This window comes from Drosophila willistoni (genome assembly GCF_018902025.1).
Source record: "Drosophila willistoni isolate 14030-0811.24 chromosome 2R unlocalized genomic scaffold, UCI_dwil_1.1 Seg167, whole genome shotgun sequence".
Classification (NCBI taxonomy): domain Eukaryota; kingdom Metazoa; phylum Arthropoda; class Insecta; order Diptera; family Drosophilidae; genus Drosophila; species Drosophila willistoni.
Window position 1 is genome coordinate 19,535,180 of NW_025814050.1, and position 25,888 is coordinate 19,561,067.

General features: G+C 37.2%; 2 protein-coding genes across 4 annotated transcripts; both read right to left on the reverse strand.

Moving 5' to 3' along the window:
- Positions 1-1,546: 1,546 nt before the first annotated feature.
- LOC6642875 (uncharacterized protein DDB_G0271670) lies at positions 1,547-8,178 on the reverse strand. 3 transcript variants are annotated; one of them, XM_023175597.2, is made up of 4 exons: positions 7,401-7,426; positions 4,241-4,328; positions 2,673-3,136; positions 1,547-2,599 (listed from the first exon to the last, which is right to left on the reverse strand). In XM_023175597.2, exons 2-4 carry the CDS (start codon positions 4,248-4,250, stop codon positions 1,928-1,930), a joined length of 1,146 nt encoding a protein of 381 aa, XP_023031365.1. In that variant the 5' UTR covers positions 4,251-4,328; positions 7,401-7,426; the 3' UTR covers positions 1,547-1,927. The 3 variants fall into 3 exon arrangements, with proteins under 3 accessions (XP_023031365.1, XP_023031364.1, XP_015033810.1); XM_023175596.2 differs by lacking the exon at positions 7,401-7,426 and adding an exon at positions 4,442-4,579; XM_015178324.3 differs by lacking the exon at positions 7,401-7,426 and adding an exon at positions 8,016-8,178 and having other exon boundaries at positions 1,548-2,599.
- A 1,297-nt stretch (positions 8,179-9,475) lies between these two features.
- On the reverse strand, positions 9,476-25,258 carry LOC6642876 (protein bark beetle). Its single transcript, XM_002065430.4, has 10 exons — positions 24,633-25,258; positions 20,353-20,531; positions 14,002-20,288; positions 13,126-13,337; positions 12,711-13,066; positions 12,528-12,653; positions 12,232-12,353; positions 11,792-12,162; positions 11,499-11,723; positions 9,476-10,768 (listed from the first exon to the last, which is right to left on the reverse strand). Exons 1-10 carry the CDS (start codon positions 25,197-25,199, stop codon positions 9,692-9,694), a joined length of 9,522 nt encoding a protein of 3,173 aa, XP_002065466.2. The 5' UTR covers positions 25,200-25,258; the 3' UTR covers positions 9,476-9,691.
- Positions 25,259-25,888: the final 630 nt, after the last annotated feature.

Here is a 25,888-nt window from a genome sequence, read left to right on the forward strand (position 1 = left end):
TTCTTGTTTATATACATATATATATATATATATATATATGGTACTTAAAAATGTATGTTTTGTTTTTTCTTTTGTCTGCTATGGTTGCGCACATTAATTTACTTTTTTTTCAAATTTAGTATGGAGTTTTAAATTTTGGTGTGATTTTTCTCAATTTATCTTTAAGATGTAATCAAAATTAAAACAATCTATAAATATGAATATTGTTTGATGGCAGCATTTCTTTTTTCTTATTTTTGTTAGTGTGAATAAGTTTTTGTATAATTTTATTAATAATTTTCTCGATGTGTATATTTTTTGTCATTCAAGTTTAGCGATTAATTATTAAGAAGTCGCGATCACGGAAACTAACCAAGTGATGCTTAGAAAGATCTTCAAAGATGTATCTAAATTTCTTAAAAATGCATTAAGTGGCAATTTTTCTTTTCAAGTTTTTACAAAAACTGAACTAAACTAACAACAGGGCAGTCATTTAGTTATATAGAAAAATGCATTTATAGCTAAACTCATTTTAGATGTAAAAATATTGAAATTTTGAAATATTTAGATAATTATATTGATTAAATCAAAGTTAATTTATAGTCTTTATAATATAATGAAATATGATTTTGCTCTTATCTACCTAAATAATTGCACATCTTTGAATTTTTATAAAAATTATTGCATGATTAGGTACTAACTTAAATGTTAATCGCCAAACACTAATACAAAAAATATACAAAACTTGAAATTGCATTATTTATACAAAATATATATATATATATATTTATATAAAATTGTTTATTTCGTTACTATAGAGTGATTAAAACATAGAATTTCATTAACTGCTGATTTTTAGTATGAAATTGTTGTTTAAACAGTTGATTTTGGTGGTAAAATGGGGGGGGAATAGGTATCAGTTAGAAAAAAGTATTTTTTGTTAGTTTAAGTTGCTATTGTTGTTTCACATTGTTTTTGTTTTGTTTCTGACTGTTTTGAAGTGTGTTTTCTATTCGCTCTCTCTCTTTCTCTTTCTTTATCTTTTAATTGCTGCTCCCACAAACCGCTCACAGTTTCAATCGAATTTGTTTTTTCTATACAAATATAATTTTTGCTCTTTGTTTTTTTTTTCTTTCTTTTTTTGAGTCTTTATCGTATTTTCTTTTTCTCATTTTCTGGTTGGTATTCATTATATTTTTTAAAAATAAAATTAAAATACTTTTCGGCCATTTTGTGTTTTGTTGTTGTTGTTATATCATTTTCTTCTAATCAATTTCGTTTCACACAAATACAATTATTTACAGTTTTACAATCTAAATCTTAAATCTTTCATTGACACAGCCTTTTAGCTGCTACGCTTCCTTCTCTCTTCCTTCCAATTGCCCCATTTCCGTTTCCGCCTTTCTGCCATTTGGCTTGAAAAGGTTTTATCATTTTTTTTTTTATTTTTGTAGATCCTTCTCTTTTGTTTATTTTAATTGTTTAAAACTGGTGAAAAAATAGCTGCTTCTATGGTAAGTATTTTTTTTTTTGTTATTGGTTGTTTTCTCTCGGTTCTCAATTTTAAAATGTGAAATTTTGTTAGTGTTTATATTATTATTTTCGGTTTTTTTCGTTTACTGTTCTTTATGTAATTTGATTTGATGATATTTTTTTTTAGTTTTGCTCTGCTTGTTCGTTTGTTCTGCATAGTTTTTGTTGTTTTTTTTTTTTTTTTTGATCGAGAATATTTTAGTTTTACTTTTTTTTTCGTTTGCATCTCTTCTAACTGCTGACATTGTTTCTCTTAACCGTTTTAAGGTACTTGCAGTTGTAGTTTTTAATTTTTGTTTTTTTTTTATGGTTGGTTGGTATAAAAAGTCTTTGATTTGCCTTTTGCCTAACGGTTCTTCTGTATGTGTTTAGGTGTGTGTGTGTTTTGTGTTTGTTTATGTGTGTTTGGATTGCCTTAAAGACTGACTTGCTGCATTTTATCAAAATCTAAACACGGCCTATGCGGTCGCTGGGCAGCATTGTGTGTTGTTGTTGATGTTGTTGTCGTTGTTGTTGTTGATGCAGCACCGCTATTTGAGTTGCCACCAGTTGAGTTGCTGCTAGGACGTCGTCTTGGTGAAATGGCGCAATGAAATAATTTCGCTGGCGGACTAACCGAACGCACTTCCATCATCATATTATCCAGTCCTGTTGTACTGGCCGGACTACTACGTGAGCTATTATAATGGAAACTATATTTCGGTTGCGGCTGATAGATGTGATGACTGCTGTTGCTCATTTTCAAGGAGCTAGCCTTGATCACACTGCTCGATTCATTATCATCGGTGGCATCATTGTTGCTGTTGCTGCTGCTGTTGCATTTATTGTTATCATTATTGCCATTTGCCGCTAACGCTGCCCCTGCCCCTGCTGCTGCTGATGATGACGATGCTGCTGCCGTTGTTGTCTCCTCGTTTACACTATTATCACATAATTTAATATTTTCGATGCCACATCGGGCCTCCGATAAGATCAGTGGCGTTGTGGAGCGGAACATCATATGGCTACGATTTGGCTTGAATGCCTCCAATGGCGGTGAAGTTCGAAAATTCACGGGCGTCGATATGGGTTCCAGCGAGTTGCGCAGCTAAAAAAAAAAGCAAATGGATTAATTACATATTTTAAACTAAATCAAAATGCATTAATTTCAAACTTCCTACTTCATCATCGGAACTATGGGCCAATGAACGTTTACGATTCTCCACCATTAGCGAGGAGCTCGAACGTTTTGAATTTGATCCAGTTGCTCCAGCATGTATGCCAGTGCTACTGCTACATGGTGCCTCTGTGTCCAATGAGGAAGTGCATCCTCGATTAGATAAACGTGATGAGCACGATACACCGCCACCGCCGTTCCCGCTGCCAACCGCCGCTGCTGGCCCATTAATCACTTCCAATTCCTCTTCGGAGCTATGCTGATCATACATAAGATGGGAGCTCGATGATGCTGAATTTGTGGTCTGATGATGACACATCATTGCAGCGGCAACAGCAGCAGCAGCACCTGTTGTAGAAGGAGCTGGAGGAATGGTGGTGGTGGTGGTGGCAGCAACAGAAAACTCGGATGATGAGCATGCAGTTTGTTTGCTTGTAGTTAAGTTTGCATCCGGGCAGGAACTCAAACCTTTAATTATATAAAAGAAAAGCAAAATATATGTTAAGTTTTTGTGAATCACAAAGATTTTAAGTTTATATATTTATGTCCCTGAACAAAGACTTATTAAATTACATATATTAAATATAGAGTTTAAATAAACTTTTTAATGGGTTAAGGGTCGAAAAAAAAAACACAATTATATTTTAAAGATTCGCAAATCCGATAAATGTTTTTTTTAGATACAGATATAGATGATACTGTGTACGTGAGTTTTTTATCCTCAGAAACTAGGTTTTTAAAATCAGCAACCAAAATGTCTTTTAAACTAATCAACCGACTGCCTTGCAATTTTTTGTAGTTATTCTTTTCAACAATATCTAGTTTTGCCATAGAATTTTGTTATCCTTTGCTTAGTTTGCTTTGTTTATAGGCGAAATTAAAGCAAATAACTTTTTATATTCAAACTTCCGCCGTGTTGATTGATATTTTTAAAATGGGCTAAGACAATAACTCCATTGTAGCATATAGTTTCAAAGTCTTATAAGATTTTTTATTAAAGAAATTCTTTTAAAATTATTTTTTTTCCGGCCTTTTTGTGAATTCATCAATTGACTTTCCAAGTCGAGAAAAACGTTTCTTTATCGCATTTGTGGTTTTCAGGTGCAAGACATGAGCATTCCAGAATTTTCATGAACTTTTTTACAATAAAATGTCAAATAATCTTTTGTCAAATATTATTTTGTATAACTTTCAACTATTGGACAACGAAATCTTAAGAAAAACGTTATTATTAGGTGATTTTTAAGGTCTCTAAACTATTTGTCGATGAAATCTCTTCATGAAATTCACATCGTAGGCATTTTAACCATTTAAGGATCAAGTCGGAAGTACATAATACGTTAATCATCTAAATCTTCTAATTATTTGACTGTGATTTTTTTTTAAGATTGTTCACTCATCAATCATATCGTAAGACTACGGCCATGGAGGAAACGTTGGGTTTTTAATAATTGTAGATTTTTCGGAGTCTTCAAAAGTTTTGAATTTTTGATTCAACTCGCTTTAAAATTGTGATTTTTTGTGAATTTTTCGACCATGTCAATTTTGTTTCATTTTCCGTCATACACTCACTAGTTTCCATATCCACATCTAAGTGACATTTGTTTTCCACATCGAGCAGTTCACCATCAGATTCAGTTCCAGAGTCATTCGATTCACGCTGCAACAACAAAAACAAAAGATACAAGATTACAATTTACACAAATTTATCTAAAAATTTATTCAATTGTTTATGCAAATCGTTATTGTTATAAGTTTTTTTTTTACTCGCACCTTTTTGCGAAGAAAATTTTTCGATGCCTTTAATGAATTCTCGCGATTTTTGTTGTTGTGCCTGACAAACTTTATCATGATTTTTTGTTCTGCCTACATTACACGTATACACATACACACATTTACGAACACGCGCCCACACACACACACACACAGAGGGGAGAAATACTCTCTCACACAGACACACACACACAAGCACGCGCGTGTTTACGCCACGACCTGCACCCACAACACGCCAAGCAGAGCAGCGAAACTTACTACGACGTCAACGCAGAAGTCGACTGCAGCAACATGCGTTTGCTTTTTGGAGCCTCTTTCACAGTTTCTTTCTCTCGCGTTCTCTCTCTCTCTCTATCTTTCACGCTGTGTGTGTCTCTCTCTCTGTGTATTTGCCTGCTCGTTCTTCTACTACTCTATTACTACATACTACACACACTACTTTTTGTGCTGGTTACGTTTTACACGTCGTTCCTATTTATTTCGTTCACACACAAACACACACAGACACACACACGTTTATAGTCCCCGTTCGGTAGCGCGCGCATACCCCCTGACCGACCAGCCCCCTTTCAGAATTGTATTTTTGTTTGTTATTTTTGCTTCCTGATTTACGCGAGAGAATTACGGCGCATAGCACATGCTCTTTACCCCACTCACAGTCGCACGCTCTCTCTTTCTCTCACTCTCTCTATTTCTGGATTCTATTGCCGCCTACGCTAAAAGTGTAAGCGCTTATTCCTTTTTGTGCAAAAATTTCAATCACGTTTCGGTATCACCGCCTCCCACTCCCGCTCCCAAGCCACGACACTTCCACAACGAACGGGGGGGCGGGGGCTTCAAGTAACAAGAGCCGAATGCCAGCCGACGACAATGTTGCGCTTGTTGTATGGTGTCCGCGCACCTTTTGCCGTAACTTATACAGCACGGAATTATTGATTTTCATATAACGGAAGCCAGACGACGGCAACGACAGGACAACGTGTGTCCCTTCACTTAATTGATTTTTGTCGTTAAATTGCGACAATCAAGACCGAAACAAACACACACTTCTGATTCAGCAGCACTCAACACTTTGCAATTGAATTCATTTTGAAAGAAAAGTTTAATCAGTTGCAACGTTTTGCGGTTTCAAGTGCTGCGAATTACTATGATGTTCATCATCGTCATCACCCGTCACCGGCTAGTGCTGCGCTCCAACTGGGAAAATTATTGCCTCAACTCGGAAAATCTCTGCGCGCCAGCGCTTCGAGCTCCTCTTTGCCTCCCCCACTGGTGAAATTACTGTAGTATGTGTGTGTAGGCAATGCAGCGCGTTGTTATTAAAGTTGCCAGATGGTTTTGGAGACGAATGCACGTATTCCATTATAGGCAGAAAGTTTGTTAAGCTATTTGGTGTTATTTTTAAAACTAAGCACAAAGTCATTTAACAATCCTAGATTGTAGAGATTACAACGGGTTATATTTATCTTGTACTGAATGTGAATAAGATACTAAGGGATGCAAATGAAAACTTAATCCGCCTCATTTGACAACAGTTAAAACTCTTAAAGAGATTGTTTCACCTGCTTTAAATTGGATTCAAGTCAGAAGAATAAGTTGTCTATTTTAAAAGTTAAGTTATAAAAACAAAACTGGTTCTGGCTGTTTCCAAATTAAGTTTATTTTTAAATTTTGAAAATTCCTATTTAGTTTATTAAATTTAGTTTTTTAGAAAAACTTACATTTTACCAACTGATCCTAACTGCAAGAAGTTTTTGTTAACCCAAAAACAGAACTAAACAGCACCTACTTTAAGCTAGTTTTAAGTTGATTAAACTTTAACTGTGTCAGTTTTGAAAATGTTTTGAGTTTTGAATGGTATTTTATACGTGTTAGTTAAAATATTGTTTATTTTATGATATATTAAATATATTTAGTATATTTCAAACAATGATTGATTTTTTTTAGATACTTTTATAGATACTTTTTTCTTTGCCTATAAATTTTGCTATCTGGCAACTCTTGCAGTCGCATTGCAAACACAAAACACACACACACTCATAGTCGCATACTGCATTTACTTGGACTCTTGCAATGATGCCCGTGTGGGAGCTTTTTAGCATTTACTGGAAAAACGTAAAATGGGAGAGCTGCGAGAAAAGTGAAGTGGTCTGACTGTGGGGCATCTCGCTGCGCGAGGCAGCAACAAACTCGTGCCGACAACGACGATGACTTTGTCGTGGAAATGCAACTAGCCAGAGGTAGTCGTAGTACATAGTATTTATGGACAGAAGAAGAAGCAGAAGTAACATTGGTGGGGGAGGAGGAGGAGGGTAAAAAAGCAGATATAACCATGGGGCAGGTTGTGGCAGGCAGCAAAAAATTAGAAAAGAAAAAAAACGAACAAATCGTGCAAAACTCGTTGTATGCGAAAATTTGGATAAAAGAAAATCAAGGAAAAACCATGCCTATGAATTTTTTTCAATTCACGTTCAATTTACTTTCAATTTACGCGGAAAATACTACGAAAAAAATAAAGAGAGAGAGAGAGAGAGACGTAATGGTAGCTGCAGAACCCCCCCACAAAACACCCCCCGGGACTACAAAAAAGTCTGACTATTGATTCCAACGCCAAGTACTTTTGTTCCATTCATACCACACATACACTCACACACAAACAGAGAAATGCACACACACATACATGGCTAGAAAGAGAGCCTCAGCGTCTGACGTATGCATGTGGCGACAAAAATGTTTTTTTTTTCTTTTTCGTCTTTTTGCTCTATGTGTGTTGTTTGTGTGTGTATGTGTGTGTGTGGGAGGCATAAAAGGCGACTGCGTGCTGCAGCCTTGCTTTAGGTCTAAATTTAGCACTTTTGCAACTCCATACACACGCACACACACACACATTCACAACAGATAGACCGTAAGTGTTCACTTTAAAAAGAAAAGCTCAGAAATAAACCGTTATAACACTTACTTGCAATTTTCTAAATTTTGCAATTTTTTTCGGAATTTTTTTTATAATTTTTGTGCGATTTTCGGATTTAATCCATAATATAAGCTAGAAACAATTTTTTGTTGCTTTTCGAACTCCGCCAAACGAACGGTGAATATGAATGGCTGGACTTAAACTGGGGGCGACTTTTTTTACTACTACAACAAAAAGCATTTTGGAGCAAGAGAAAGAAAGAGAGACCCAACAAGAGCACGCGCCGCAAGCGCTCTCCCACTATGAGCGGTTGTGTAATTGTGTGCTTGCGTGTGTGCATGAGTTGTTGCTGTTGTAAGCAATTTTACGCCAAAAATTGCAGCCTTTGCCTATTGGGATGCTGATTACGCGCTCTCTCTCTCTCTCACACACACACACACACACACACACTTCCACTATATTTCTCTCACACTGGCTTGTGCGTGCCTTGCATAAAAGCGATAACCCAATAAACATTTCTATATAAGCCTAATGCAATTAACTTTTCAATGTCAAGTCGCTCGTCCGCCCACACACAAGCCCACAAATTCACACACTTATGCACAGGCTCACTTATACAGCCTGATTAGTTTTAGTTTAAGCCTTTATTATTCACACACTTACGTTCTATTGTTATTGTCGAATTCATATTGCTGTTGTTGGTGTTGCTGTTATTAATTAAATAGTTTTAGTTTCACATTTCAAATTCCACTACGATTAGCAAGAGTGAACGAGAAAGGAAGAGCCACGAGCCAAGCAGAGAACCAGCAAGCACACACAGCCGCACTAGAACCAGTGATGGCGAAGTTTTTTTACCAAAGTGACTTAACCGAAGGCTGAAAGTAGCTAAAAGTGGCTAACTTGCTTCTAAAATAGCTGAACAAAAGAGGTTATAGAAATAGTGTTTTTTCTGTTTTATAAAAATTCAACTATGTATTCAATCTACAAATTAATCTTTAGAAAATAGGTGCAATTTACAATGAGTACATGTGTTTTTTTCATTTTTTTTAATTCGCTTGAATGGTTTGGTTTGCTCACCGCTGTCACTTTTTAATTCTTTTATCTTTTCGAACGTTCTTTAAGTAATTTAAGAGTATTTGAAACTTATTGTAATTTTAAGTTATATAGGAATTTATTATGTTTTGTTTTTTCGTTCTTTGAAAGTTTACGAATTTCGATAAGAATATCGATACATCAAAGTGTGTCAGTCAAAAATAGCGAGATTTTAGCTATAATGACGCCAATGTGTCAGACACATTTTGGACACAGCTGATAAGTAAAAACGCGGGCTTTTTCAAACATTTCTTCTGCTCTATAAACGAAAATTCGTGAGTTTGATTTTTGTGTGTTTGTGTCTGTTAACAGTGACAATTAAATGAAAGTTTAAATATTATGTGTGCGTTTAATAAAAGCTAGTTTAATAATAAATAAACTAGGTGCCATCCTTGCATGTGTTAAACATTGAGAAAACAAAAAGCGTCAGCTCTGTCATAGTGTGCGTGATTTTTTTATTTTTTGTATTTGTGAATTTTAAGTAAGTTTTGTTTTGTGAGTGGATTCTTGTTTAATTGATTGCTTAGTAAAGAGCAAAGGAAATAAATATGTATACACATCCATTTAAAAAGGGTAAGGAACTTCCAAATTAAAAATTTAACCTACATTTATTTTATTTGTGTGGCTTTCATATGTACATACATATGTGCATATTTGTCGGTATGTATAATTTATATGTATGTATGTATCTATGTATAAATACAAACTTTGGATAAAGACTCCCTAAATCGCTCTGTCAATAAGATTTTTGCACCCAAATCGGCTTAAAAGATAGACTCTTTATCATTTAAAAATTTAAAAAACCTAAAACATACATGAAAACAAATATTGTTGGGTGCAATTTCAAATAGACCGAACAATAACTTATTTTTAATGAAATAAACTAATATTTTATATAAAAAAGTCTCTTTCATAAGTTTAAATGTATTTCCCACATTAAGCTAAGAAGCATAGTCGTTTTTTCATAAATGATATTATTTTAATTTATTCGTTTTTATTTCTAAAATATTTATTTATAATTATTCGTACATATGTAAATTTATATACAACAATATTAATACTAAATCGTGTCTTTTATGCGTATCGCGTTTCTTCGTTATAAACTAATGGATGGAATGATTTAAGTTTACACAAAATTAAAAAAATAATAATAATAAAATAAAGAAATTAACGTGTGGGGTCGTTCGTCAGGCTAAAGATACGAGTAATCTCGAGAATTATTGCTAGGACCATATTGATTGATCGATTTACATGGCCGTCTCCAGGGGCTGACTGTGGCTACGACCATTTGTCTGCAGAGGTTGCAGTCCTCCCCCATTATCACTATTATCATTATCGAAATCGGTCTCTAACAGGGCCTCCGATTTGGAACGATGGTAGGGACTTGGATTAATGATTTGCTGAGGTACAGGTGTGGGGGATGAGGAGGGCCTTGCCTCCTGATAGACAGTCTTTGGCCGTGATGGATTGGTGGAGGCTGCAGCTTGAGACGGAACAGCTGGCGGTTGAGCCAATGGACGTGGTGTACGATAATGTGATGCGGGTGCCTTACTACTACGTACGGCCGTATAATACGAATCGGGACGACGCATATCAGCTGGCTGCACCACCGGTGCCGGACGATAAAGCGACGACTCGTTGGAGTAATTGAATTGATCTAGTTTTTGATCGAAGGGCAGTGAATCACCGCTGCTGCGCTGATGCGTTGACGATGATGGCATAAAACTGCTATGAGAACTATCACGTTGATATTCCGGAAGATTCTGCTTCAATTCACTGAGAAAAGCTAGCCCTGGCTGTCCGCGGCGACCACCACCAACGATAGGGGCTCGGGTGCCTGCCATTTCTGTGCGCAGAGGCAAAGTGCTGGCATTGCCATAATAATCTGAACCAGCTTCCTCGATTTCACCATCTGTGTGATGAATAATCGGCGTATCTTCGGCCATGCTGTTGCTAATGGAATTGGTACGTGTGCCACCGTTTCCGCCGTAAGTGGAATTATCACGGAATCCCTCGTTACGATAGCTCAACTCGAAAGCATCGGGTTCCAGAGCAGCGGCAACGGCACGAGCTCGATGTCCACTGGCCTTTGATATGGTGGCTACTTTGCCACCCGTCGCCAACGGTGATCCTTGCTGATCCGAATGAAGCGGACGCAAAGCATTCTGATTGACATACTCATTGTAATGCGTCTTGGGCTCATAACCCTCAAAACTTCCCGCATCCGAGCTGAGAACACTTTTGTTCATGGAATCGATGGAACCATTGGCCACCATTTGTTTATAATCGGGAGTTTTGGACAATGTTCCATTGCTTGACATGTTCTAAAAATGAAATGAAAAGTAAAATCAAATAAACAAAAAAATTCAAATTATAAATAAGGGAAAAACCATAAACCCAGAAAGCAAACGCATAAATATAACTCATTTAGCTAACAAATTTAGAAACACCAATTAAATATGTTCTATATCCATCCAAAGTTATTTCTTAATCTTAATCTTGCCAATCTTATACGTAGAAAACCAAAAAGGTACTCGGTGGCTTAGCAAAACACTTTCTTAGAAGATGACTTGGAAGTTTAAGGAAAAACTCCAAATAGGTAATCGGCGGAAAACATTGGAAGGAATAGAAAAATAGCCACTTTATCTTCTAGAAAATATTTTTGGAAAAATTCCTACCACATTTTAAGTGATTCGGAGATATTGTGAGAGTAATTGCCTTACGCTAAGTAAATACCAGAGAACTGCAGTGAGTGATAAATTTTGAGGTCCACTCAATTATTGATTAAGATTTTTTTTCGATGTGGTCCTTCGCGCCAGTTCGAAACGAACACTCACGAGCAAAGGCATGTTTTCCTTCAGCTTGATTAAGAACCTTTTGCTTCAGCAAATGATAGTGATCCAACATTTTTGTTTGGTTCGAGGAAGTGATCGTATATTCATGAGGTTTGACTTACACTCATTGCAGTTCTTTGGTAAATAACTTTAAAATTAATAACAATTTTGTTTACGACTAAATTAGTTAAAATAAATAAGAACAAATATAAATTCATACATAATTTGGCCTTCTCCTTAATGATCCTTGCGGATCGATGCTGTTCAGACTACGTAAACTTTGACGTATGCTATTACGTCGCTGCAAACGTTGGACATGACGATGCTTCGATTTGGCAAACCAACAGAAGGCAACCAAAATCAATAGAATAATGGCCAAAACGAATGCCGAAATAATACTGATGGCAAAAATATCCGCACGCCATGACAAAGGATCAATTATCACCTAGAAGAAGAGAGAGAGAATCAATCAGTGATTAATTAGAATATATTAGAATATATAAATCTATTTACCCTTGGATCCATTTCACAGATGAAACCCTTCTCTTTGGCACAATCTTCCACTTCAATTTCACCGAAAACAAAACTCGTGCAACGCTCTATATGATTATAGTCTTGTATCCAAACCTTTTCGGGATACTTTAAATGTCTCATTTGGCTTTGTAGATACTTCCATAGAGTTAGCTTATCAGTTCTCAAGAAAGGCATCGATGAATTCTCCGAGCGACAAAAATCACGTGCCTCATGGAAAGTCATTGGAGCTCCCACATAAATGAAGCAAGTGTCATGTACCAAAGCCCAGCCAGGTGGACATTTGCCATCCAATATTGTTTCATTGTTCATTTGGAAGGGTACAGCCAAAACCTCCAGAAGCATGGGATCATCTAAAAAAGATTGATATAGAAATAATATTATTTGTACCACAATTCTTCGTGTTCTTCTCTTCAACTTACCCGATTTATCTCTGATGCGCGATTGAACCGATATGGTATTATTATAACTCCAATAATTATGACGTGCATCAATCTTTGAGCTCCAGGTCTCAAATGTTCTGTTCTCATAGTCAAAACTTAAGCTGTAGGTAAAATAAGTACAAACATTTTATTACATTTAGTAACTTTTTAAGAGCGAGTAAGAACAAAGTGAAAGGGATATTTATTTGATATCCTCCAATGTATTGAAGTCTTCTAATATAATATATTTTCTTCATCACAAAATCTTCGAGGGATCATAAAGTTTAGTAACTTACATGGAATTATTAACAGTCAAGAGTTCATAATCATTTTCATAGTTTTCGAAAATATTATCCGCATATTGTTGGCCCGCTGTTCCAGCCACTATGGTGGCTCTTGTCATCCAATTTGTGGCAAAATTCCTACAAAATGAAATGTTTAACACAAGTTTATAGTGTCAGGACATTATGACTACTCACCTATAGAAACCATTGTGAGCCGTTGTCTGATAGATTTGTAAGCGAACTTTTTCAAAACCGGATACCTCCATAATACGACCACCGATATTACTGTGCACATAGTTGTAACTAAAATTGGAGACAACCTGACGCAAACGTATAACATCCTCATAGCCGGCCATATTTTGGGCAAAGTAATTTCTATATAAATCCACTTCTTGATACGGCGACGATTGGCGTCCTTCGACAAAGAGGGCTGGACGATTTCCATTACGTACAAAAAGATTATGATGGACAAAGCCACGCAACGAAGTGGCTGTTCCCCTCGAATCGGCACGTATACGTAAACCTCCTTGATTTTCCATTAACAGATTATTCTAAACGTGGAAAATAATTAATTTCAAATGCCAAACAATAAAATAAATAATTTACTTACCATAAAGTACAATGAATTCATATTTTGTACATCTAAATTCAAAGCGGATGAACAGGTCGAGAAATTGCCATAAAGTTGACGACAATTCTTTTCAATTCGATTGCCAATGAGTGTTAAAGTTGGCGTGACTTCCCCAGCTGAGGCATAGCTGACAGCACCCTTCATAGCACCAGAAATATGGGTATCGGTAATATTGTGCAGGGCATCACGATCTATTTTAGAGAGAGAAAGTACAACAATTAATATTATCATCCTTTTCAAGACTTTCTTTTTAACTAATCAAGTGGAAGGCTCTAGTGAACTTAGCAAGGGGTTTTCTGGTAATCTTAAAACTTATAGGTTATAGGAAATACTGAATACTGAATGCAATTAGGAAGTGCCAAGGCGGGACCACTAGTGACCAACAGAGTATAAGAGTATCATTGAATTATCTAAAGGACGAGGAAGAAGTATCTTAGAAAACAGATGGCATTTACCAAATATATTTCAATCCACTTAAGGACCATTCTGAATAGTCCTAAAGAATAGCTGGGGTTCAAAAATAAGCTTAGATAAGCTAAGGACCTTAAATTTGTTTTAGAAGATAAGGACTTGCAGAATAATTAGGACTTGCAGTATAATCCCAGAGGATTGGCCTAAGGAAACATACCCGAGAAAGGTATAATAATCTATCGACTATAAAGGACATTAGATAAAGCTATATTAAAACATAAACCTTGAGGAAAACCGATCAACGAAGGATCACCTCACGAAGACATTTCATCGCCAGGATTTGTTTTGCATGAAATTACGACGAAATAGGCTCGTTACAACTGACAAGACAGATTGCTATTGCTTAATTCTTAGGTTTAATCAAAAATTCACATTCATACTCACATTGTCCCAGTGTTGATATAGGCACGGTGACCACTTCCGCTATAAATCCATGTGTTTCGGGTGCTCCACTCGCCACCAGTTGCAGACTCATTGTTGGTCCTTTGGTCTTGAAGAATGACCGTTGATTATCCGTATCGGATTCAATTTTACCCAAATATGTTGCCGTAACATTGTAGATGTCGCCATCGTATAGTTTTATAAAGTCCGTTCTGCCATAAAGTTTGGAATGATTGAACAAATTCGATTGTAGCAATCGAAAACCTATGGGCTTGGCTCGATAGGCCGATGTAAAGATCTTGACACAATTCACTGGATTATTATCGTATTTGTAGTAGATCAACATGCGTTCCTCAATGGTCAAGACCTTCTGAGGGTCACAGATGTCGACCAGAGAGAATACCTTATACGGCAAATCGAGACTCTTAAGTGGCGTGAAACTGGATTCATCGCTGTCACGACCTTCGCCAGTGAGTGAGACAATGCTGATGCCTGTGCCCAGAGTTTTTGTGATATTCAAATGATTGAGATTAAGTTTGCCACTGGGTGCAATTAGATTGATGCCATGATTTGCCGATTTCTCAATGGTAACCGAGGCAATGGAAGGATTCTTGTGTATAGCTTGAATTGCCGCCGATTTGTGATTATGCAGAATGCCAGCTTGTTCGATGCGCACATATTCCAATTGACTTTCCCGTTGCGGCATTTGGCCATATGAACGGGTATTATGAAGTGAACGATGTTCGTATTGGATCTCTTCGAATTTGGAATTGGCAAAGCGTATGCCACCCCAATAGACTTCATCATCGGCCATGCTATTACAGCTAACAAATACGAAGACATCATCCCATTTGCATTCATGACGATGACCATAAAGCTGACCATTCAAACGTTCCGAACAATCCTCCATGCGTTCTTCATCGCCGCGACATTCCAGTGGCTGAACCCACGACCAAATCCGAGTCAGTGAGTTTGTGTGAAATTCAATGCGACGATCGTGTCCATAGTAAACGTTTAGAGGATCGTATCCCAATTCACGGCAAACAACTTGAGCATTGCGTTCTGTGAAACGACCATCACAAATTGGAACCCATTGAAGGGTAGTATGATTAAAGTACTCCAGGAAACCTTCATTCAAACCAAACAGGCCATCCGTATCTCCAGTGCAATTATTCGAGCTAGTGCAAAGTCTTATTGAATCAAAGTCAGTTAGAGCGGCACTCATGTCCTCCAAGGACCGACGTTTTCTTGGCGGCGGCGGCGCTGCCATCAAAGCCTCACGGGATGCATTCTTAAAAGGTCGCATGATAATCGGTGATTCCTGATAGCCAACAGCAATCAATGTTCCCAAGACTAGTATACCAACATTCGGTTCAAATTCCATGCTAACGCCATGTTGTATTGTCAATGTTTGTCCTGGCATTACAGTGATATCCGATGATATATAATAGGGTGTCTGTTGTCGTTTTAGCAGCAAATCCTTATAGACACGACCACCGCGATAGGTCGATAGATCGATGTCTTGATCCTGCTGATTGAATGGTGTCACAACCGAAACACTTGCCTCAAAGCTATCCTCAATTAGGAATGGTTGATATATAACATCGGCATGATCATTCCAATTATCGAAATCGAATATTTTCGATTCAATATAATTGGCATCCTTTGAACCCCACCAATTTTCACGAGCCTCGAAATAGTTGTTCAAGCGTGCCGATCTAACACCCGCCACCAGATTATAATCCATTTCATTATCGGCCATTAGATTGCGATATAATCGAACATTTTGTACGCCATCCAAACGTATCACGGCCGTGGGTAATTGATGCTGTTTCCGTACACGTCTCGCGGCCTTCATAAAATGACGATAATTTGAGGACATCATGGTAACAATGCTATTTTGTTTAAACGAATTGTATTCAATGCTTGCCGGTACTTGTCCCAATATCTCACTCAAGCTATCAGCTTTGAATAACAATATGAATTTAGCATTATTCGATTCGAAACGATTGTTATCGAAACGTAAACGTTTCTCCATGCCATCGAGCGAAATTAAAGCATTTGGGCAATTGTTATCACGGAAAACATTTGAGGTTATATTGAAGACCGTGTAATGTCCTTGCACCGCAATTTGAAAGTCTTTATTTCTCTGCCACGTGCTATTGCCAAAGTAAATGGAATGTGTGAAATTCTCATTGTATTGCCAAACATATGGTAAATCCACATGGAAACCACCATGAGTATTCTGCTCCACTGTTGTATCCTGAATGACATAATGAAACAGATTGTTCGATGAACGCAAATCCTTGGAACGTTGTCGTATGCCCAAACCATTTTGGGTTATCAACGATGAATTGATTTGCAGTGTTATCTCGCTTAGATTACTCGATATAACATCCCAGAATGGTGATTTAATGAAAACAGCTTCACGTTGATTATAACTGATTTCCGAATTGACCAATTTAATGGATTCATTGGCCTTACGCAAATAGAATTCACCATTATCGCCAATATACCGATTGTAATAATAACCCGTAATACCTCTTAGATTTTTTTGAATTTTCGTCGAGCGTATGGTTAACGTGGGCACTGGACCACTTACTATACGATTACGTATATTTTGCACGGGAGCTGTGACTGTACTCAGCATTAAAACGGCTCCGCCCAATGCCTGCAGACCACTTTTATAGTAGATTATGATGCCATAACTACTGCTCGTAACCGGAAAGACATTTAAGTCCCGTTTTACTTGCCACAAATCACTGCGTATGTTTTCGGTGCGTGCATTTAATATGGTTATACTTTCGGTAGATAAATTGTGAATAGGATTCAATAGTTGTATGCCAATGACATAACCGGCTGGACATTGTACGACGATTTTCTGACTGATTGATTGACCCAACAGTTCCTCGGTTCTTATGTACTTTTGCTCAAATGTGCCCAAATCGATATTCGACACAGTCGGATGGGGCAGGACATATGGAACATAATCGGTGCCAAAGGAATTGAAATCTGTTGCCATATAAAACCAACCGCCAATTTCTTTTTGATCCATGGCCGAGATGACAGCATCATGGGAAATGCCACTACCCAAATTCTCTTTAATGATTGAGCCAGAGATGCGGAAATCCAATTGCTTCATGCTAATGCCACTGCCACGATTACCAGAAAATTCCGAATTTTTTATATTATTGACCGATTTGCCAGCATAGATATCGGCATAGATAATACCAAGACCATCTTGCAGATTGTTAACGACACGTACGTTTTCCAAATTGTGGCGGGCATGATCCATTTGAACGGCCGGCCTAAAGGCATTTGTGGTATAATCAAAGAGGCCAGCCTTCTCAACCGTAACATACTGAAGATCGGCACGTTCGGCCAGCATACTGAAACGTACTCCCGCCCAGGCTCCCTCGTAGCAACGTATGCCCACATCATTCTCATGGCTGCAACTATTCTCGAACTCATATTCGGCGCGACATTTGGTTACATCCCGATCGTGGGGCGTACATCGAACATTGGCCACCAGGATATCTTCTGAAGTGCCGGCACTGGGCAATTGTGAACGCAAAAGACGCCAATCCTGTGGATTCAATGAGTAACCCAATTGATGGCACACCAAGGCGGCGTTTAAGACATTCCAACCATAATCACAGACAGTGCCCCAACGTCCCTTTAAGTACAATTGCAAGCGTCCTTCGTGAGCCCCTCCAAGACCACCCACCAAACGGACTGGCACTCGTGGAATTGCATCACCTGAGGGCACAGCTTCCGTTTCCATATCTATGGCCTCCGTCTCGCTATCCAAATCTATAGTTTCCGTATCATTATGATCACTGATAATGGTTTGACGTTTGAGTGTGAAAAGTATATCATCGGGACGACTGCCACGTGCCTCCAATTTGCCAGCGACCATCATGCCGACACTTGGCTCGAAGCGTAGAGTCGTACCAGGTTGTAAAATTAATTTGCCACCCGGACGTATATTAATATCCTTGGTAACTGTATAAGTGCCCGGTGGTATAGACTCCTGACCATCAACTTCACCGCCTATGATGTCGCCACCATCGGGGAAGAAACTGGGCACCACTGTCGAGACTTTAATCATCGCCGTTGTTCCCGGATTCGAACTGTGCAGAAGAAATGGTAGATAATTGATTTTGGCCAAATTGTAGCGATCATTGCGATGAAAGAGACGGGCGTAGATACGTTTCTCATCCGCATGACCCAACCAATTGTAGGTGGCATTGATTATCTGACTCTGATCGGTCAGTTGAGAACCAATTTCGTATGCCGAATCGAAGTTATGTAAAATATTTCGAAAGATATCAATATTACTGGAACCCACGACCACTGGAGCAGCGACACGTGATCGTGGATTTAAACGTCCCGAACCATCGGAACCTTCACTGCCCGCGATCAATGGACCAAAAGCTTCGGTTATATTGTTGCCTCTCACAAAGTTTCGGGTGAAGAGTATATATTGAACTTCCGCTCGGCTGTAGGGCGATAGGGCAAGCGATATGACATGTACTCCACTGTTTCGTGTAAAATAATTGCTTTGGATCAAAAGTTTCACAGGAAAATAATTGAATTCGGGAAAGATGTAATCATTATTGACATATATACACCCATAGGAACCGAAACGAAACATATTGTACTCAATTTTTCCCTGCAGATTCAATGCTGGACTCAATATTATGGAATTCGCCTGCGAGTATTTGAATTGATTGTGACCCAATTGCAATTGAAGATTAGGTTGACCATTTGCCGTACGTTGATAGCAGGATTCGATGAAAATATCATTTTGTTGACTGCCATTAAATTGATTTCCCGTCACATTCACCCAGATGGGACGACAATAGTTGCCATGGAAGACACCAGTTTCCAAGTTACCACCAATATGTGAGTATTCCACGACGCTTGTCTGATTAAAGGGTATATATTCGATGCGTTGCACATCGGTGGTATGATTCAGCCAAGTTGCTATGCCATAGCCACGATTTGAATTCACAGATGAACGGGATATATTACGATTACCGCCATAGTAGGTGATATTAACGCCAGCGCCATTATTGAAACTAATATTGGAACTCGTAATATTGACATCTCCAGCACCCGAAGTGACATGAACACCAGCCACATGACCATTACCCGATATGGAACTACTATGAACATGTAACTTTGATCTGATATTATCTATAGCCACGCCACGTCCGCCATTATCCTCCACGGTGGATTCCGCCAAACGTAAATCGTAGGCCACTGCATCACCTGAGGTTATGCGAAAATAGGCATTCACCTCCTGTCGGGCATCCGCTTTGATCCTCACAAACATCTTTTCCCTCGTGCTCGTGACACTTTGCGGTCGTGTGTAATTTCTCGCTTGCCATGAAAACAATAATCGATCATTTGTCGATGCTCCATCGTAGATTTCCACCGTTGCCGTCTCATTTTGCATTAGAACAAAATGCTCAAAATGCAGCGTAAGATAATAACCCGAACGTGTAAAGAAATATTTGCCACATTCTTTTGCCGCACCGGCATAATATTTTTGTGTAAATGTCAGTGAAATAGGATACGTTTGTCCCGATGTTGTGGGTAGAGTACAAAAATCATATATACTAGCTCGATCCGTACGCTCGGTGCCACGTAAATCGTGTCCAACATATTTAATGCCATCGGCGCTATTATCCACCACAGAGCAACCATCTAAATTCACTAATCCTTGACTGGAATTCACAAAAATGCCAATGCCGTTGCTTTTGCGTATGGTAACGTTTCTCAATTGAAATCCTGCCCATGGTTTGGTGCTATTGAATCCTGTATAGGCTGAATGACTGATGACCACATGTTCCATTTGTGGCGGTAGACCCTGAACTTCCATAGCGGATTTTGCAGCAAATCCATAGCCATTGCCAGCTCGTATAATATCAACATATTTCAATTTCGATTCCGATTGAGCTGCATAGACAATGTTATCGCGTCCCAAAGATTTCGTTGATGGAGCATTATCAAAATATATGCCACGCCAATGACCCAAGGGTTCTGAATGCACTGGCTGACATTGTATACCCAAATCGTTGTGATAATCACACGAACCGGCGCCCATTTGCCGGGTATTCCAGGCCGAGCATTGGTTGACAGCACTCTCACCTCCATGACACTTGGGCTGCTCATAAAGCAAACGTGGATAATAGCCTGGAGTGCGTTCCACCCAATTCCAGAAACGTCCGCCTCTATAGCCAAGTTGCTTACAGGCCACTGCATAATCCGCCAAGGTCCAACTGCAAAAGCAAACAAATTTTACTTGAGAAAATGAAAGAAATATCTAAAGTTTCCCTGACTTACTTTCTTGAATTGGAGCACACCGAACGCCAGGTTCCCTTGTGGAACAATTGTAGTCTGCCTTCCACTGGTGTTGGACCATCTACTAAGCGTATTCCTTTTTCCTGATCATCGGGTAATTCCATTTTATAATTGGCTACATTTGATTGCGATTTGAATACTATGCGTGATGTGGGAGTGCCCTGAAAAAAAGAAAACAAAAACACATTAATTATTTATTAATTTATAGAGGGAGTAGTGCGTAGGAATTAAAAGGAGGAATGTCTACGTGTTAGCTAAGACAACATTACTCATAAAATTTACTATTTTGGAAAATGTCTTTTGGGCGCTTATCCTTTAATTTTGATTATCTTTTATAAGTATGAGTAGTATAATCGAATTAACCCTGAAAAGAACATATGATAAACAAGGCCTAAGTTTTTAGACATGTTCAAATTGTCTAGACTATCGCCAGACCAATCGACAGACATATATGTATATATATCTATGACGAAACCGACTAGATCAGCTGGTCGACTATATTTTCTAAATTTTGGAAAAATTAACATTAATTTTGTTTTAAAGATTTTGGTATTTCTATGAATTTTTAAATTACATTTTATTAAATTTTATTACGATTAGAAAAGCTTTAGAATTCGAAACACAAATTTAAGAAATAAATTTTCTGTAATTTTCAAATCTGTGCTTTGTGTTAACATGATAAAACGAATAGGTATTCCAGCATTGCATGAATACATCTATAAAGAATGAACATGTTTCTGGAATAATTTTGTATTGCGCTAGGCTGCTCATACCCAATTTTGTATATCTTCAGATAATACGGAAATGATGAAGATGAAGTTAGATGACTTTATTTACGGCTTCTCATCTGATTACAATAACCAACTATTTACTGGAAAATGTTTTCCATTAATTTACTTAGAAGCCGAGAAAACCAAAGCTAAAGTGCGAAAACGTCATAAATTTGGGACCACTATTGTATAAATATAGATATACCATGAATCGGAAAGGCATTTTGGCGAGTATAATACATCATTATACCATACACCCATAGGGTGAAATGGTATATTAAAGTCGCCAAAATGTATGTAACAGGCAGAAAGAAGCATCTCCGACCCCACAAAGTATATATATTCTTGATCAGGATCAACAACCGAGTCGATCTAGCCATGTCCGTCTGTCCGTCTGTCCGTCCGTCTGTCCGTCCGTCCGTCTGTCCGTCCGTCCGTCTGTCCGTCTGTCCGTCTGTCCGTATGAACACCTAGATCTCAGAGACTGTAAGAGCTAGAGCCACCAAATTTGGCATGTAGACTCGTGTAGTATGTAGAGTGATCAAGTTTATTTCAAATTTTTGGCACGCCCCTTTCCGCCCCCGCAATTTAAAAAAAGCGTATATCTCAAAAACTATTCCAGATAGAGACACCATATTTGGTATGTATATTCGCTTAGTAAATGCACACATTTTGTATGTATAAAGATTTTGCCACGCCCCTTTCCGCCCCCGTAATTTGAAAAACTTGATTATCTCCCGTTTTTTTTTTCCTTATGCAATCAAATTTGGCACACTTAAATTTAATACTAATATCTAGCAAAATACCAAATTTGATCAAAATCGGACAAAAAACAGTCGAGTTATGCATATAAACGTTTTTCCATAAGGCCGAAGTTGGCCGTTATCTGGTGGGGGCGCTAGGGTGCTCGTCTGATTGAGTGAGCGAGATACTAAGATATGCTTGTAAGAAGCATGTGAAAATGCATTTGTTTAATAAAGTTGAAATATTTGCTTTACTGGTGTATGGTATACCTAAGTCGGCGAGACGACTTACTTACTTCATTTTACCCTATAAATAAAAAGGGACGAGTTCAATTAGCCATATGTCGGCTGTTCGTCTGGATCAATGCAAACTCCTAGTACTCCCTAGCTATAAGTAAGTGTGTACCAAATGTTGATCAATATCGGGTGACTATGTATATTTCATTAACTTTTACAGCTAATTATCTTCAACCATCTATACATCTATCTATACATCAATTTATCTATCAATCATTTGAAAATTTCTCCAATTTTCACTTATTCGTTTTGCTTGTTTTTATGTTTCTCACGTTTTCTTCACGTTTCATTGCAATTTTTAATGTTCACTATTTTCAATTATGATGTTTTTTCGCAGCTCAATGTGCTCAATGTCTTGGCCTTCGGTTTTCAATTATTATTAATTTTTGTTTTCTTTTTGCCATTAATTTACACCTCGAGATAGAGATACGCCCACCCCAAACAGAGAGAAGTTTATTCATTCAATTTGATCTTCTTGTTTTTAATTGAAGTCATAGACAAATAGTGTAGAACTTTTGACCTTCTGCCGACTGCTGACTGACTCACCTTAAGAATACTTTGCATACGACAATTTATCCAAAAAAAAAATAGACAAACAAATTTTGTTGTTTTTTTTAACATAATCTATATAGAGAAAGAAGTCTTGGCTAATTTGTTCATTTTCATTATAATACAATCGTCAATTATGCCTGAATGCTCTCAGTGCCGACATTCACTTAAATCTAATTAACCCTTAATGACCCTCTGACCGACCCCACTAGACCCCCCACTTCTTCCTCCCTTTCTCCTGTTAGAGCTGCCTGATTAAGTGACAAAACCAAACTTCGCATTGTTCCCCCTTTATAAGAATCGGACATGCAAAGTGCAAGTTATTTGTATATCGGTAATTGGTGCCATTGCGCGTTATTAAAAGAGGAAATGAACTTGGCTGACCTAATTTAATTTTCGTTTTCTTTATACCACATCAAAGATGTAATGTGCGCCTGCGCTAAGGCCCTAACCTACCACTACAGCCATGAACTGGGAATGCAGTATGATAATAATTTGAGTGTGTGTGTGTGTGTAAATCTTATCTATCTGGAAGAGTCAACACAACATTTTTGCCGTGTTTGTTGTTGTTCTTTATCTACGCTTACTACATACATATGTATATATCTCTCAATCGTTACTCATTCAGTCAGCTTTTGGTTGCTCTGCTCTGATAAGAACAGGTGCCTCCAATGATGGCTTAATCATTGTATTCGCAAAACAGGTGGAAATGCTGATAAGCATTGTGAGAAATTTTTGAGAGTACACTAAAATAATACCCTTTAGAACGGAAAAAACTATAAAAATATTATACTTTTATAAAATAATATTTTACGCACAGTAGTTTTAAAACAAAAACGATTTTAATTTTAGTTTTAATATTTTTCAAATAACGAATTAAACTGTCTTTTTTTTTAATTTAAACCACATTGTTTTTGTTTTTTGTATTTTATACCCATTAAAATTTTTCTAAAGTTCAAAAATATCCATTAAAAATACTAGAGTAGATATTGAGAAGATTTGTTGTTTGTCGAGCTTCTTATGAAAATTAAATATTTCTTTTATTTTTAAGCTTCGCAGGGTTACATTTTTAATTTATAAATTTTTTCTATGGTTTCAAGCTACTAACTAAAGAAATAAAAAAGGATTTATGTAACTATTATTTTTTTTAAGGTAAGGTAATTGGAGAAGTACCTTATGTCCATCAATAATGCATAAGTTCTTTCAATTCTTATCCAATTTTAATTCACTTGACTAATTTTTTTGTCATTATAAAACGTCGTTAAAGTTGAAGAACTCAGAAACAAAAAAACAAAGAGTACATAAAGTTTTCTATGACGTTATTTTAATTGTTGTTATAGAAAGACAATCCTTGCTCTTTGTAAAGCAGTTGGCAATTATTTGTGTTATGATTAATTGATAGGAACTAAATGACTGTAAAACTGTGTAAGACTGTGTAGTCTACATAATAGAAATAGCAACATGCTTAAGCCATTGTAGTCGTCAAAATCCAACAAGTTTCTTATAAATTTATATATATTACATATAAAAACTTTTAAATCCTGCCTTTCATTCTGTTGCAGGATCTTATTTATATGGTTATTTCCTAAAATCACTAGAAAATTGTCTGTTTGGAAGCTATCTGAAAGCACAAGTCACTGTTCCGAGAGAAAATGTGTTTAAATTAGGTGAAAATGACAAAAAAAATGTCTACCCCTGCCTACTCAACCATTGAAAACCACTAAATACGTTAACTCAAGAGTAGTTTAAAAATTTATGCTTTGAAATCTACAAGTCTCTCATAAATTTTGTAAACTTTTACAACTCTATTGCCTTTCAAAATCTTTGTCAAAAGTATATGTTGACTTTTCATTCCTCTCCATGGTACAACGTTATAATATTTCTTGTTTTTCTTGAGACTTACCACTGCTTGTAGAACTCCTTTCACTTGCAATCCCTTGGTGGGGGCAAATTCTATGGTAACACCCGGTTCAATGGTCAGACGAGCTCCACGAATCACTTCCAAGTCATCGCGTGCCAGATAGGGGCTCTCGCTGAGTCGTAGAATGCGTTCGCCAAGGATTTCGCCACCCTGTAGCTCTGTATATGACGTTGACTGTTGTCCCAATGATGATGGCGATGAGGTCACCGTTGAGGTGGAGGAGGGGAGTGGAAGGGGCGGCATTGGCGCCTGTGTGGCAGGCAACAAATGTGCTGTGGCGCCATCGAGACTGGCAAACTCCAAATCATTTTCTGGCAGCAACTCAACTTCCAAATCGGATTGGGGTAGATTGAGCTCTTGCTCCGATTGCTGTGCTCGACCTAGTTGGCCCAGGGACAACAACAGGGCCAGGATAAACAATAAACATATGTGGTTACCTCCCCATTTTGTGGCAGCCGCTGGGGGCAGCAGTTGGTGGCAGTTTTTGTTATTCTTTGATTTTTGTTTCCTTTGTTGGTGGCAGTTCGTTTTATGTCGTTGCAGCGTCATTTGTGCATTGTTTTTCTACTTTGTCGTTTGTTTCGTTGAAATTTATTAATATATTTAATTGGTGTTTAATTCGTTTGTTTTTTTTTTAAATTTTTATAATTTACATTGCCAAAGCAGTTGGCTTATAGATATTTAACAGCTAAAAAAAGAGAAAAATTATATCTTTTAGATTGATTTTCTTTTAAATTTCACTTGATTTGATGAGTTTTTATTTCACTAATTTTTCACAGCTTCATTTTCATAGGAAAAACATGTTTAATTTATTTATTTTCTTATTTAAACCAGAATTTAAATATAATACTTTTGTTGTGAGTTCTTGATTTAAAATTGAATTTTACTTTATAAACATTTATTTAGTTTTTCTTTGGCCTTCATTTATATTCTTTTTATTATTAATTTAGAACTTTTTGTTGTTGTTATCACATTTAATTTGTCTTTTGCTATAAATATTTAAAATAACTTTTTTTGATAAATTTTTAGTTAACGGTTTTTACAGTTCATTTCATCACAAATTTTACAGATCTTTCTGTTTAGATTTCCTGCTGTTTTCCACGATTTTGAAACGTTTTTCCCCTCATCAAGTCAATTTCCCACCGACATCATCAACTTTTTGTCGTGGCCTTCTTCGTATTCTTCAACAACAACTTGAAACAAGCCTCTTGCAGTGTCTTAGCCAACTTTCTGATAAG